Source organism: Lipotes vexillifer, unplaced genomic scaffold (genome assembly GCF_000442215.2).
Source record: "Lipotes vexillifer unplaced genomic scaffold, Lipotes_vexillifer_v1.1 scaffold917, whole genome shotgun sequence".
Classification (NCBI taxonomy): domain Eukaryota; kingdom Metazoa; phylum Chordata; class Mammalia; order Artiodactyla; family Lipotidae; genus Lipotes; species Lipotes vexillifer.
In genome coordinates, this window is record NW_006795104.1 from 971160 (window position 1) to 986886 (window position 15727).

The 15727-nt window shown below is 37.2% G+C and overlaps 1 protein-coding gene across 3 annotated transcripts in view; it reads left to right on the forward strand.

The window, feature by feature from the left end:
• Positions 1 to 15727, forward strand: part of KIF27 (kinesin family member 27) — an 83787-nt gene that overhangs the window by 54155 nt on the left and 13905 nt on the right. For all 3 annotated transcript variants that reach the window (XM_007467438.1, XM_007467440.1, XM_007467439.1), the window contains 3 exons: positions 4631 to 4846; positions 13220 to 13426; positions 13744 to 13942. In XM_007467438.1, coding sequence (XP_007467500.1) covers positions 4631 to 4846; positions 13220 to 13426; positions 13744 to 13942 — 622 coding nt within the window. The remainder of the gene's footprint in view (positions 1 to 4630; positions 4847 to 13219; positions 13427 to 13743; positions 13943 to 15727) is intronic.

The following is a 15727-nucleotide window of genomic DNA, read 5'->3' on the forward strand; positions in this document are numbered from 1 at the left end:
CACTGTTGTGGCCTCTCCCGTGTGGAGCACAGGCTCCGGACGCGCAGGCTCAGCGGCCATGGCTCACGGGCCTAGCCACTCTGCAGCATGTGGGATCTTCCCAGACCGGGGCATGAACCTGTGTCCCCTGCATCGGCAGGCGGACTCTCAAACACTGCGCCACCAGGGAAGCCCCCTTAGTGGATATTTTAAAAATAAACTGTACCATTTGATGCTGTAGAGTGAACATTGATAATTTGGAAGAATAGACTTGAAAACGATCTATCACTTACTACTCACAGTTAGGAGTTTGCAGGTTTCCTATAAAAGAAAGAAGATTTTGTATAATGAAGATTTGTTTATTTTTCTAATTATAAAGACAAGAGGGACTTCTCCACCTCAGTATAACAGGTGGACAGGCATGGGGACCTGCACTTAACCTCTGCTCTGTCCTCTGTTCCCCAAACATGTTGAAATAGCTTTTAGCAGCAGGCTGTTGTACATTGGGGTAGGGGCAGCCCCTCCAACCAGCGTCGTTGCTGGTGCTACATCCAGGTAGCTTGTTTACATTGGCTGTCAGGGTCAGGTTTTAAAAGCTGTGACCCCTGAAAAAGACCCATGTAAATGACAGCAAAGGAGGTTAACAAATTAACGTATCAAGTGAATAAATAGAAGAAAATACCTGGGACCTTTATGATATGTTCTGTATCACAAAAGAAAAAAGAGGAAAAAATAAAAAATGAATAAGAAGGAGACTCTTATTTCTGAAATACATTTACTTCATGATACAGGGGAAAAAAAGAAAAGAAAATAGCGGTTTTCTAGTTTCAACAAGATGTGATATTTAGGAAGTCAGAACATACTGAGGTAAGCAGAGAGTGCAAATAAAGGAAACCCACAGGAAATCATAGCAAAATTGATTCTTTGAAGATTGTTTTAATAAAACAGAAGAGAAACTTGAGACATATTTCTGGGTTCCTTTTAAAACAAAAGTCATAAGAATATTACATATTTTTTCAGTATTTAAGAAATACCATAATATGCGATCATATGCATTTCAGACAAGAAACGATATTAAAAAGCCTGTATTCATAACATATACAGATTTAACTCAAAATGAATCAAAGACCTAGATGTAAGTGCTAAAACTATAAAAGTCTTTGAAGAAAACATAGGTATAACTCTTTGTGACCTTGGGTTAAGCAATGGTTTCTTGGATATTTCACCTAAAGCACAAGCAACAAAAGAAACATTAGATAAATTGGACTTCATCAAAATTAAAAACGTTTGTGATGCAAAGGACGTTATCCAGAAAGTGAAAAGATAACCCACAGAATGGGAGAAGATATTTGCAAATTATATGTATGATAAAGGACTTGTATCTAGAATAGATAAAGAACTCTAACAACTCAATAATAAAAAGACAACCCAATTAAAAAATGGGCAAAGGATATAATAGAAATTTCTTCAAAGAAGATATACAAATGGCCAATAAGCACATGAAAAGATGCTCAACATCATTAGCCGTCAGGTAAATGCAAACTAAAATTTAAATGAGATACTGCTTCACACCCACTAGGATGGCTATAATCAGAAAAATAGATAATAAGTGTTAGTGAGGATATGAAGGAATTGGAACTCTCATACACTGCTGGTGGGATTGTAAAATGGTGCAGTTGCTTTGGATAACTATCTTGTAGTTCCTCAAAAGGTTAAACATAGAATTAACAAATGACCTAGCAATTCCACTCCTAGGTGTATATCCAAGACAAGTGAAGACATACGTGCACAGAAAAACTTGTACATGAATGTTCATAACAGCATTATTCATAATAGTCAAAAAATGAAAACAACCCAAATGTCCTTCAACTGATAATATATAAATGAAATAATGGGATATTATTCAGCAATAGAAAGGAATGAAGCACTGATACATTCTACAACATGGATGAACCCTGAAAACGTTATGTTAAGTGAAAGAAGCCAGTCACAGTAGGCAGTTCCATAGAGACAGAAAGTAGAATACTGGTTACTTAGGACTGGGTGGGGGCTTGGTGAGGAAATGGAATGACTGCTAGTGGGTATGGGGTTTCTTTTTTGGGGCTGATGAAATGTTCTAATATTGATTCTGGTGATGGTTGCACAACTTTGAGAATATACTAAAAACCATCTAATTATACACTTTAAATAGGTGAATTGTATGGTATGTGAACTATATTTTAGTAAAGCTATTACTCAAAAAAACTATAAACCCATAAAGGGAAAAAACAGTAGGGAGACAACAGAGGACAAAAGGTTACCAAAAAATGTAAGATGGAAAGCAGATAGATAAGTGGTTACTGACTTAGCAGAACAGAAGAAGCTGAAATCCAAATGTCTAGAAGAGGGACATCAATGAGAGCCAAGCCTTTAACTTTAGCTTTTTTTTTTTTTAATAACAGCTTTATGAGATATAATTCACATAAACATGAAAAAGACTCAGAAATGAAGGGACCATGATTTTTAGATGGCAGGAGTGAGGCCTAAGGATGAAAACAAGGCATAGACAGGAAAGCATCCTTTTCTGATTCTGGGACTAGATGATTTATTTTCTGAAGATTGAACCAGGTACAGCAGAGGGCCGGGGTAAGTCAAAGTAAACAGGGAATGAATGAAAGTCTGAATCCTGAGATATCCATTTCCTAACCCCTACTTGGATCCCAAAATGCTGGCAGCCAGACTTACACTTCCCAGCAGGAGATGGGTGGATTTTTCTGAAACAGTCCCAGAAAAAAAGACCTTAAAAAATTTCCATTTGGGAGCCCCCAACTAAGTGGCCAGATCCCAGATATATCCTATTGTGACACATCTTGCCCACCACAGTTTATCAGGATTTTAATCCCTGACTCTTAAGTATTATGTATATTTCAGGAATGCTACTAACATTAAAGACAGAGGCCAAAACACAAGGAAAAAAAAAAAAAAGAAGCTCAGATAAATTAGAGATAGAGCAAGGAGCTGAAAAAACTTCTTAAAAAACCTTAATATCTTCAAGGTGGTAAAAGATGATACTCTATCCATAAAACAAGAATTGCAGGCTATAAAAAACATGAAAGAACTTTTGGAAATTAAAAGGATTGGAGGATAATGTTAAGGAAGTATCTCAGAAAGTAAATAAAAAGATAAATAGAAATTAGGAGGAATAAAATTTAATTGGCAGGTAAACCCACAAAGTCCATCATCCAAGTAACAGGAATTCCAGAAAGATACAACAGAGAAAACAGGAGAAGAGGAAATTATCAAAGACATAATACAAAAAATTTGTCAGCACTGAAGATGTAAGACTCTGGGTTTAAATAGCTTATCAAAGGCACAGCAAAGAGTACTAAAAGCATATCATTGTGAAGTTTTGAGTACACTAGGGGAAAAAAATATATCCTGAAAGCTTCCAGATAGAAGACTAGTCACTTGAAAATCTGCAGAGTCAGAATGGCATTACACTTCTCAACCTTCATTAGAAGTTAAAAGACCTGAAGCAGTCTTAAAACTCATAAGGAAAATGGTTTCCAAACAAGGATTCTCTTTTTAGCCTAACTATCAATCAAGTGGGAAGGTAGAATAAGGACATTTTCCGGTGAAAAAATTATCTACTACCTAGCCTGTCTCAGGAAACTACTAGAGGATGTGCTCCTTAAAAATGAGGGTGCAAGCTACGATAAAGGAAGACTCAGGATCCTGCAAATGTGATCTAACTGGAAATTTTCAGGATAATACCAAAGGAAGTCCAGGAACAACTAGTCCAGTTTGGAGCAGGAGGATGGAGGCTCCAGGCAAAATGTTCATGTATTCACAAAATCATGTAAACTGACCATTGGTTTATCTAAAAACTGTAATACAACTTATGTTGGGAGAATAGAGGGAGGGGAAGTACAGAAGAGGAGGCATAGGAGTGCTAAATCCTTGTCTTCCATAATAGATAATCAGCAGACAGTATCTAAAATTGGTAATGTTATTTAGAAACATGGACATAAACACCAGAAGAAATAGCTTAAAAGGTTAAAGATGGTTGTTTCTAGGGAGCAGGACTCAGGGGAAAGGGTTGGGTAGGGGACTGCTTTTTAAAAACATTATTAAACCTTATGGCAGTATATACATATAATTACTTTGATGAAAAACTCTTTTTAAGATTATCTTAAATTGGTCATAATGAAGATCACCGTAAATCTAACTGGCCATAATTTTGACCGGAATGAAATAAGAGTAGAAACAAATTGTATGTTTAAATAACAACAAACCAAATGTCAACCTCTAGGAAATGTTAGCATAATTAATTCTACTATGTAACAGGCCAAGAAAGAAAAGTTTAATTTGGAAAATAATACAAAAGAAAAATACTGCCTCTCAAACCTGTGTTGTATAGTCTGGTTTGGCCAAGCAATACTTAGTAATAAATTCATTGTTTGAAAAATCTCCACTTTTTAAAAAAAGGCATTCAACTTAAGATTTTAGAAAATGAAGCTCCCCAGCCCCCCAAAAACCCCATGGGAGAAAACAATAATGTAAACGCTAAAAATATGTTAACTTAGTCATTTTCTCTGTGTTTTTCCTAATTTATTTACAGTCTGGATTTCTAATAACTGATCTTGGGGTGTCTGGTTGATTGTCCTTTTAGGCTTTAAACACAGATAGTTTGAAAATATCAACTCGCCTGAGCTTGTTGGACCAAGAGTTGTCTGAAAAAAATGTGCAGCTCCAGAACAGCACAGCTGAGGAGAAAATAAAGATTTCAGAACAAGTTCAAGCCCTCCAGAAAGAAAAGGATCAGCTACAGAGACGAAGAAACAGCGTGGATGAGAAACTTAAAAATGGTAGTGTGTTATCACCTGAAGTAAGTCAGTATGCTTTGGAACTAGAAGTACTGTATGATGGATCACTTGGATGATTTCCTCCATTTTTGTTACTTAAACATAAAAATGATAAATCTGGTCAACTTTGTTTCCTTAAGACTTTTGTCAGATGTAATGAGTCTGCCTGTCACCTGTTTGGCGCCATGAGGCATGCCTGACTATAGAGACTGTGATGTCCTCTTGTAGAGGTCCATGAACGTGGCCCCTTCCAGGCATTGCCAGGGACTGGGAGACTAACGTTTCTTTTGAGTATGTTCTTTCTCATCTGGGGTTTCTCATCTGAAATCACAGAACACAGAAAAAGATTTGAGGGACACTTTTTTTCATTTCTTCCAGAGGGCACCTGTCTTCTATGTATCTTTCTTGAATGATACTTGGTAATTCATCACATATAACAGATGTCTAGGGCATTAAGGGTTAATTCTTTCAGAAAGTATGGGAGCATGTTCCACTCTAAGTCCTAGCCAAGTAGATGCATAAAACTCAAACCCCGATAAAAACACCTTTTAGGGGCTTCCCTGGTGGCTCAGTGGTTGAGAGTCCGCCTGCCGATGCAGGGGACACGGGTTTGTGCCCCAGTCCGGGAGGATCCCACTTGCTGCGGAGCAGCTGGGCCCATGAGCCATGGCCGCTGAGCCTGCGCGTCCGGAGCCTGTGCTCCGCAACGGGAGAGGCCACAACAGTGAGAGGCCCGCGTACTGCAAAAAAACAACAACAACAAAAAAAACACCTTTTAGGACTTTTCATTTAGGGGAGGATATGGCTTCTCTCACCTTTATTTTTTTTTAACTATGTAAAAGATGTTTCATTTGTTGGCTAGCAAACTGTCCCAGACTTTGTCTTTTCAAAATTTTACTTCAGTTGGCAGTGGTATCCATACCTTATTACTTTATCAGACAAAAATGAACTTTTTTTTTTTTTAATTTATTTTATTTATTTATTTTTGGCTGCACTGGGTCTTTGTTGCTGTGTGTAGGCTTTCTCTAGTTGCAGCAAGCGGGGGCTCCTCTTCATTGCAGTGCTTGGGCTTCTCACTGCAGTGGCTTCTCTTGCTGTGGAGCACGGGCTCTAGGTTCGCGGGCTCAGTAGTTGTGGTGCACGGGCTCAGCTGCTCCACGGCATGGGGGATCTTCCTGGACCAGGGCTCGAACCCGTGTCCCCTGCATTGGCAGGCGGATTCTTAACCACTGCGCCACCAGGGAAGCCCCAAAGATGAACTTTTGAACCTGGATTTTCTCTGCAAATATTTATAGTTGATGTCCAAAATAAGGGAAAGCTGCTGAGAGAAAGTAAGTGGCTGGGAATCATGTATCTTGTAGTGTTTTAGATTGGAGCAAGTATGACAAGAAGTGAAAGGGGCTGGTTAAGAAGGAACAGGGGAAAGGATTTCATGACATTATTGTTCATTGAGTTGATGAAAGAAGTTGAAGACAACCTTGATTGGGGGCTATGTGACATTATAAGCTTCTACTGCCCTATTTTATAACTTAATTGGGGTAGCTTTGCCAAGGATCACAGAATGAGGTTGTCCTCCTGAGGCTGTTAAATTGGAGCCCCAAGCCTACAGATGTGAAGGTCTGAGAGCCTTAGATTCAGCAAAACATATGAGGATTTAAGGAATTCTTGCCTGCCCAGGACAGTTACTGGGCCATATGGGAGAAAAAAAAAGAAGGAGAAAACATTATGCTTCTCTTGAGGAATTCATACTACTTCTGAGGAGACAGACAGCAAGATGAGAAAACTCTAAACCCTGAAGAACATAAAAAAGCAAGTTATAGATAATGTAATAAAGCTATACTTATTACATTATTTATACAAAACAATGCAGTGATCATGTGGGGGAAGATTCAATTAAGGCAGCCTTGGTAGATCAGAATCTTGAGCTGGATTATGAAAAACATGGTATATATTGATAGATATAAGAAAGAAGGCCATTTTAGATAGAACACTGTTAAATAAGGCAGAGAGATGGGAATGAGCAAATTATGTTTGCAGAGGGGTAGAGTGTCCATTCTTTTTTAATTTTTATTTTTTTGTACAATTTTAAGGTTACACTCCATTTACAATTATTACAAAATATTGTCTATATTCCCTGTGTTGTACAATACATCCTTGTAGCCTGTCTTATTCCCAATAGTTTGTACCTCCCATACTCCCACCCCTATAATGCCCCTCTCCCCACACTGGTAACCACTATTTTGTTCTCTATATCTGTGAGTCTGCTTCTTTTTTGTTATATTCACTAGTTTGTTGTAATTTTTAGATTCTGCCTATAACATTTGAAAGACATACAGCATTTGTCTTTCTCTGACTTATTTCACTTAGCATAATGCCCTCCAAATCCATCCATGTTGCTGCAAATGGCAAAATTTTGTTCTTTTTTATGGCTGAGTAGTATTCCATTGTGTATATATACCAATTCTTCTTTATCCATTCGTCTGTTGATGGACACTTAGGTTGCTTCTGTGTCTTGGCAGTTGTAAATAATGCTGCTGTGAACAATGGGGTACATGTGTCTTTTCTAATTAGTGGGGTTTTTTTTTTTTTTTGGATATGTACCGAGGAGTGGAATTGCTGGGTCATATAGCAGTTCTATTTTTAGTTTTTTGAGAAACCTCCATACTGCTTTCCACTGTACACCAATTTACATTCCCACCAACAGTGTATGAGGATTCCCTTTTCTCCACATCCTCACCAACATTTGTTATTTGTGTTCTTTTTGATGATAGCCATTCTGACAGGTGTGAGGTGGTATCACATTGTGGTTTTGATTTGCATTTCCCTGATGATTAGCGATGTTGAGTATCTTCTCATTTGCCTGTTGGCCATCTGCATTTCTAGAGGGTCAATTCTTATCTTCAAGAAACATTTAAGTTTCTATTTCATGAGGAATTCTGTAACTAAAAACATTATGTAGTGTTTTGTGGTGAAAATGCAGCACAATGCATGATACTTATTTGGCAGCCACCCTGGATTTGTTTGAGGGAAGGGTGAGCTGCCTACAATTGGTGGGGTTCCATTTAGTCCTATGAGCATCTGTGCACCCTGCTTCCACATGGTTGGTTCTTCTTAGTGTAGCTCTGAAATGGGCTCTGCTCTCACCACTGTTTTCACACCAAGATTGGTAGTACTAAATAGATCTCCAGTAGCAGATGATCGGGAACATGAGATTCTGCTGTGACACAAGACATCAGTAAAATCTAGGTGGAATGGTTTGCTGTTTTGATGTCTTTAAACTTGTTCAGAATTATTTTTTCTTTCCACAATAAATCAGAATATTTTTTCTAATTGTATTACTTCATGGGAAATGATAGAAAGATTTTAGATCACTATACTAGTACAGGATTACCCAACAATTTAATATAGACAAATCACCTCCTTTTTCGGGGGGTAAAATCCAGAAACTAAAATTTAGAAAAAATAAAATATTTGAACTCTATTTTTCTAATAATGCAGAGCAGTTACCTAGTAAGTAGAGTATAGGAAGAATACATATGAATTTCTATGTTTATTTCATCTTTTACATTTTCAATTTCATGTTTTTTGTTTTTTTTTTAATTTCATGTTTTATCATTAGAAAATGCCTATAGTTTATAGAGAAATACATGCAGTGCTTGCTCAAAAGGTTTTGTTTGTCATGTTTGTTTTTTACTAATGGGAAATTTGTGATCTAAAATGTTTGGAGACCACTGCTTTAGATCCTTGTTACTCTCAGTGTGATCTCTGTACCAGAAGCAATAGTATCACCTGGGAGCCTGTTAGAAATGCAGAGCCTCAGGCACCACCGAGACCTGCTGAATTAGAAGTCTGCACTTTTACAAGCTCCCTGGTGCACGTTTGGAAAGCAGTGCTCTATGACAAAGCATAGTCAACTCTTGATAATCTGAGGTTTGAGTTGTGGCAAATTCTTCATCCTGGGACAGCTTCCCATTGCCCCTCATCTTCTCAACCTACAACCTTTTGCTGGGTTAGATGGAACCACAAATATTTATATGCTGGAGCCTCACTAGAGCAGGCTATCCTCAGGGTTCTATAGATGTGCTGCCTTACATTATCTCAGTGCTCAGTGCTCAGCGCTAACTTAGATCCAAAACTATAGAAACTAAATTTGTACCAGATTGTTCTCAGCCATTACATAAAGGCAAACTCTTTCCATATTTATTTATTTTTTGGTTTTTTTTGTGACCTTTCTAAACTGTTTTAACTTACATGTCTTATAAAATGTCAGTTTTATGGCAATAAATATTAGCTCCTGTGCTTGCAGAAAACATGAACTTACTACTTTGCAGGAGAAAGAGTTATCAGCAGAACTATGTCTTTTTCACAAATAATGGGGCTCACTGTGCTCAGGTGTACTAGGTAATCCTTTCTTTTTTTTTTTTTTTTTGAACTTTTGATTTTTATTTTATTTATTTTTTTATGCAGTAGGTTCTTATTCGTTATCCATTTTATACATATTAGTGTATATATATCAATCCCAATCTCCCAATTCATCACACCACCACGACGCCCTGCCACTTCCCCTGCTTGGTGTCCATACATTTGTTCTCTACATCTGTGTCTCAGTTTCTGCCCTGCAAACTGGTTCATCTGTACCATTTTTCTAGGTTCCACATATATGCATTAATATACGATATTTGCTTTTCTCTCTCTGACTTACTTCACTCTGTATAACAGTCTCTAGATTCATCCACATCTCTACAAATAACCCAATTTTGTTCCTTTTAATGGGTGAGGAATATTCCATTGTATATATGTACCACATCTTCTTTATCCATTCGTCTGTCGATGGGCATTTAGGTTGCTTCCATGACTGGCTACTGTAAATAGTGCTGCAATGAACACTGGGGTGCACATGTCTTTTTGAATTATGGTTTTCTCTGGGTATATGGCCAGTAGTGGGATTACTGGGTCATTTAGTAATTCTATTTTTAGTTTTTTAAGGAACCTCCATACTGTTCTCCACAGTGGCTGTATCAATTTACATTCTCACCAGCAGTGCAAGAGGGTTCCCTTTTCTCCACACCCTCTCCAGCATTTGTTTGTAGATTTTCTGATGATGTCCATTCTGACCAGTGTGAGGCGATACCTCATTGTAGTTTTGATTTACATTTCTCTAATAATTAGTGATGTCGAGCAGCTTTTCGTGTGCCTCTTGGCCATCTGTATGTCTTCTTTGGAGAAATGTCTATTTAGGTCTTCTGCCCATTTTTAGATTGGGTTGTTTGTATTTTTAATATTGAACTGCATGAGCTGTTTATATATTTTGGAGATTAATCCTTTGTCCATTGATTCATTTGCAAATACTTTCTCCCATTCTGAGGGTTGTCTTTTGGTCTTGTTTGTAGTTTCCTTTGCTTTGCAAAAGCTTTTAAGTTTCATTAGGTCCCATTTGTTTATTTTTGTTTTTATTTCCATTACTCTAGGAGGTGGATCAAAAAAGATCCTGCTTTGATTTATGTCAAAGGGTGTTCTTCCTACATTTTCCTCTCAGAGTTTTATAGTGTCCAGTCTTACATTTAGGTCTCTAATCCACTTTGAGTTTATTTTTGTGTATGGTGTTAGGGAGTGTTCTAATTTCATTCTTTTACATGTAGGTGTCCAGTTTTCCCAGCACCACTTATTGAAGAGACTGCCTTTTCTCCATTGTATATCCTTGCCTCCTTTGTCAGAGATTAGTTGACCATAGGTGCATAGGTTTATCTCTGGGCTTTCTATCCTGTTCCATTGATCTGTATTTCTGTTTTTGTGCCAGTACCATACTCTCTTGATTACTGTAGCTTTGTAGTATAGTCTGAAGTCAGGGAGTCTGATTCCTCCAGCTCTTTTTTTTTCCCTCAAGACTGCTTTGGCTATTCAGGGTCTTTTGTGTCTCCATACAAACTTTAATATTTTTTTGTTCTAGTTCTGTGAAAAATGCCATTGGTAATTTGATAGGGATTGCACTGAATCTGTATATTGCTTTGGGTAGTATAGTCACTTTCACAATGTTGATTCTTCCAATCCAAGAACATGGTATATCTCTCCATCTATTTGTATCATCTTTAATTTCTTTCATCAGTGTCTTATAGTTTTCTTCATACCAACAAATTGAAGAATAAAAACCATATGATCGGGCTTCCCTGGTGGCGCAGTGGTTGAGAGTCTGCCTGCCGATGCAGGGAACACGGGTTCGTGTCCCAGTCCGGGAAGATCCCACATGCCGCGGAGCAGCTGAGCCCGTGAGCCATGGCCACTGAGCCTGTGCGTCCGGAGCCTGTGCTCCGCAAGGGGAGAGGCCACAACAGTGAGAGGCCGGCGTACCAAAAAACAAAAAAAACAAAAAACCATATGATCATCTCAATAGATGCAGAAAAAGCTTTTGACAAAATTCAACACCCATTTATGATAAAAACTCTCCAGAAAGTAGGCATAGAGAGAACCTACCTCAACATAATAAAGGCCATATATGAGAAACCCACAGCAAACATCATTCTCAATGGTGAAAAACCGAAACCGTTTCCTGTAAGATCAGGAACAAGACAAGGATGTCCACTCTCACCACTTTTATTCAACATAGTTTTGGAAGTCCCAGCCGCGGCAATCAGAGAAGAAAAAGAAATAAAAGGAATACAAATTGGAAAAGAAGAAGTAAAACTGTCACTGTTTGCAGATGACATGATACTATACATAGAGAATCCACCAGAAAACTACTAGAGCTAATCAATGAATTTGGTAAAGTTGCAGGATACAAAATTAATGCACAGAAATCTCTTGCATTCCTATACACTAATGATGAAAAATCTGAAAGAGAAGTTAAGGAAACACTCCCATTTACCATTTCAACAAAAAGAATAAAATACCTAGGAATAAACCTACCTAGGGAGACAAAAGACTTGTATGCAGAAAACTATCCACATTTGTTTTTGGTAGAATATAATCATAGTATGCATTCAAAAGTCAAATATTTTCTTGGGTTGTTCACTTTTATTTTCTGGTTCTTCTTATCCACCTAAGTACCTTTCAGGATTTAAGTTTGTTTTTCTTTAAAAGGTGAATATTATTTTCTTCCTTATGGAGTGATTATCAAATCTTCAAATTCAGTAATTGCACAAAGAAATAAAATGGCTGCTGAACATTTTTTTTTCCAAAATGGCTCTTTCAGGAGATTTTATAAAATGGCTTTAAAAAAATAAGTATTATTCAACCTCCCATTGGAATAGGTTATTACCTCCCTTTTCCCTGAATTCCAGAAAAGGAGTTCCAGAAGTCATTTTAACTATTCTTTGGGGAGATCAGAAATAGTAACATTATTTTTCTTTGAAATGCTATGGGGAGGAGAGGAGAGAAATACTTGGGTCATATACCCAAGACATATGAAAATGCTCTTTTCTCCTCTCCCTTCATTAAGGGTGTGTAGCAGATACTTGCTGAGTTTAAACTGTGTAATATGTACTGTGCTAGGCAATAAGGATGTGAGTATGGACAAGACCATCTGCCCTCAGGGAACTTAAAGTTGAGGTGGCCTCCACCACAAGTACAGGGATACAAAAATATATATCCAAGTCTTACCACGTCCTAAATAATTTCTTACCAGAGATTTAGATCCCCCAAATAAGATGTTATTTGGATAATTCAGAGAACTGCTAGGTTTTCTGACAGGAATTCATCAGATTTTTTTTTTCCTACAGAGGAAATCTTCTTTGGCATATGAAGAAAAGGTTTTGCTGCCACCATTTTTAGTGCCTACACTTTCCCTCTAATGACGTCTCCTAGGAATCTTATGAAATGTTTCATGTCCTTAAATCCTCACTACTTTTTCTTATGTTACACTGTGTTTTCTCCCTAGAGACTCTCCTCTGATTACTAGTTCTTAATAACTTATTTTAATATATTTCTTCTTTCCTTCCTAGCAATATATTGTTTTGACAGATCCTTGAAGGGACCCCCGAGGTCTCCAGATCTCAGTGACACATAATATGCACCTTAGGAGCCATGGAGGGAGATAACATGATAACACTGTCAAACCTGTGGGCTGAGGCTTTGTTCAAGTGTATTCCTTCGTGATCAGCATTTGCTTATGACCTTAGGATGTTTCATAACTCACCTAACCTTCCTCTTCCATTTTACTACCCAAGGTTTACTACGAGGATTCAATGATTATTTGTTTTATATATATGTGTGTGTGTTTGTGTGTGTGTGTGTACACACAGTGTATTGTGTAGCATAGCAAGCACTCAATAAACATTTTTTTTAATTTAGTAGAATGGTACTGTCCATTAGACTCAAATAGCATAATAAGATCTTAGTATATGACAAAGTCCAAGTTATACTGTTTCATTTAAAATGAGTGATTTCTATTGTATTATACCTAGGAAGAACATGTTCTTTTCCAACTTGAAGAAGGGATTGAAGCTTTGGAAGCTGCAATTGAATACAAGAACGAACGTATCCAGAGTCGCCAGAACTCGCTCAGAGCTTCATTTCAAAATCTCTCTCATAGTGAAGAAAATGTCTTAGAAAAACTAATCTGCCTGAGTCCTGTTGAGATTAGAGCTATTCTTTTCAGATATTTCAATAAGGTTTGTTTTTCAGGGACAGAGGATTTTCTTATAAAGAGGGGTCGAGATGCTTATACAGCTCACATTTATGTAGAATTTACAGCACTGAATGTTGTAATCTGAAATCTTTGCACTTATCCAAGTATGTAGGCCTAACTTTGTGAGGTTCTTAAAGTTGAAGGGCCTTTTGAAAGAAGGCCTTTTGGGAATAGTTATATATATGCCTAGTTATATATGGGGATTAAGGGAGTTCATCTTTATGAAGTCTAAGAGAAGTAAATTAGTCTATTAGGCTGTCTAAAACACACTTAAAAGATCAAAAAAAATGTCTTTGCTAGGTGGTTAATCTGCGAGAAGCTGAACGGAAACTACAGTTACAGAATGAAGAAATTAAAATGAAAGTTCTGGAACGGGATAATGTTGTTCGTGAGTTGGAATCTACACTGGAACATCTGAAATTGCAGTGTGACCGGAGACTGACCCTTCAGCAAAAGGATCACGAGCAAAAAATGCAGCTTCTGTTACATCATTTCAAAGGTAACTGCCCCTTCTCATCAGTTGTGTAAAGGTGACGTGTAGGAGGGGGATTGGGAAAGGAAGGTAGGACAGAATTGGATCACCTAAAGCTGAACATGCATAGTTACTACTTATATGTGTTTTGTGCTTTACATGTTTTGGTCCACATGTTGGGATAGTTGACTTTGATGTAGGGCTATTCATGCTTGAAATGCCGTCTCCTCTGCCTGTCCCCAGTGCCACACAGAGAACTGCTGCAATCCTGTTACTTTGTTGTGGTCTACTTTTTATGTAGGAATGTGGGATGACTTCTGGCTTGGTGGTGTAGAGTTGAAAATTTCCCCATCTCTAGGATATATAGAACCTTGATATTTAAATCACTTTCCCTTCATAAAATTAAACTGATAGGTTCTGTCAGATTTCTGGTTATATTTCTTGTTACAGTTTTCAGTAAATTATAAATTTTATGCATTAAGGTTATAACTTAGGTCAAAATTTGTCTACCATTGATGGGCACATAGTGTTATCAGTGCACAGTAGTTCAACCATCAACTGTGGTATGGAGTTGTCATAGCAATTGGTCTTCACAATACCTGGGCTTATGGCTGGTACACACAGTTGCTATGGCAACAAAATCACTGCCTGGCGATAACTTCAACGCCTGGAATGCTTCAGTCCAGGTGGCTTGGCTGTTTAGTCTTGATTTCTATGAATCTATAGCTGGAAATGTGCTAAAAAGGATCTGGAAGAAGCAACCTGAGTAAGCAGAAAATTGGAAAATATATGCATTTGAGTGTTGAGGCAGTTTGCCTCTAAGTTAATTCTATAAGAAGTTAATTAGCAACCAGTTGCCTGATGACAGGATTTCCTTGACTGGATTCCATATGTTATTTCATTCAAACATGCTTTCCTTACCGTATGTTAATTCTGTCTTAAGTCTCTAAAAGTGATATTTTAATAGAATTTTTAATATGTTTTTCAGGTGGTTGGCATTTTACCACAAAAGTTCATGCTTTAGCCAAATGAGAACATTTAAAAAATCATTTGTTTCTATAGCTGGGACAAGTTTTTCATAGCAAAGTTATAACTGAAAATATTAACAACTTATGAATTTTCTAATTTCAACTGAATATAGGCCATAAAATTAAGTTCATTTTTATGATATCCTTCATGGGGATTCTGATTTGTAATGTTATTAATTTAAAATGTTTTTTAAACAAGATGATGGGTTAATATAAAATTACAGATATACTTAGATCAATTTTTACAAAACAACCAATTATAACAAAAGAAAATTACAAACCAGTAGGACCATTTTATAGATTTACCAATAGGAAAAAGTAGGTCTGAAAGTGTGTATTTCTGAAGGTCAGTAAACTGCGTTTTACTGGTTCTAGAACCTAACCCAAAGGGGACAGTTTTAGACATTCCTAAATATTAATTAGAAGCTTTAAAATTATATTGTGTCATAAACTAGAACTTTACTTATACTTTTCCCCCCCTTCTCCTTTTTTGGTGGTATTTTCCCTTGTAATTTAATCTTTCTAGCCTCTTTTGACAGGTTTCCAGTTTTTAAGGGTTTTTTTGGTTATATATTTCTTGGGCCTGTAAACTTTAGGCTTATAACTTTCCATATATCCATGGTTCCTGATATAAACTTCAAGACATTGATGCAGCTGGAGAGAGTTCCAAATGTGAACCTTACTTCTGCTCTTCTGAGGATAAATTTAGTTAGTAGCTACTCAAAAAGTGTTTATGAATCATGAAAAATGCGGTAGTTGGTAGGGTTTAGGGTGGAGAAGGGCT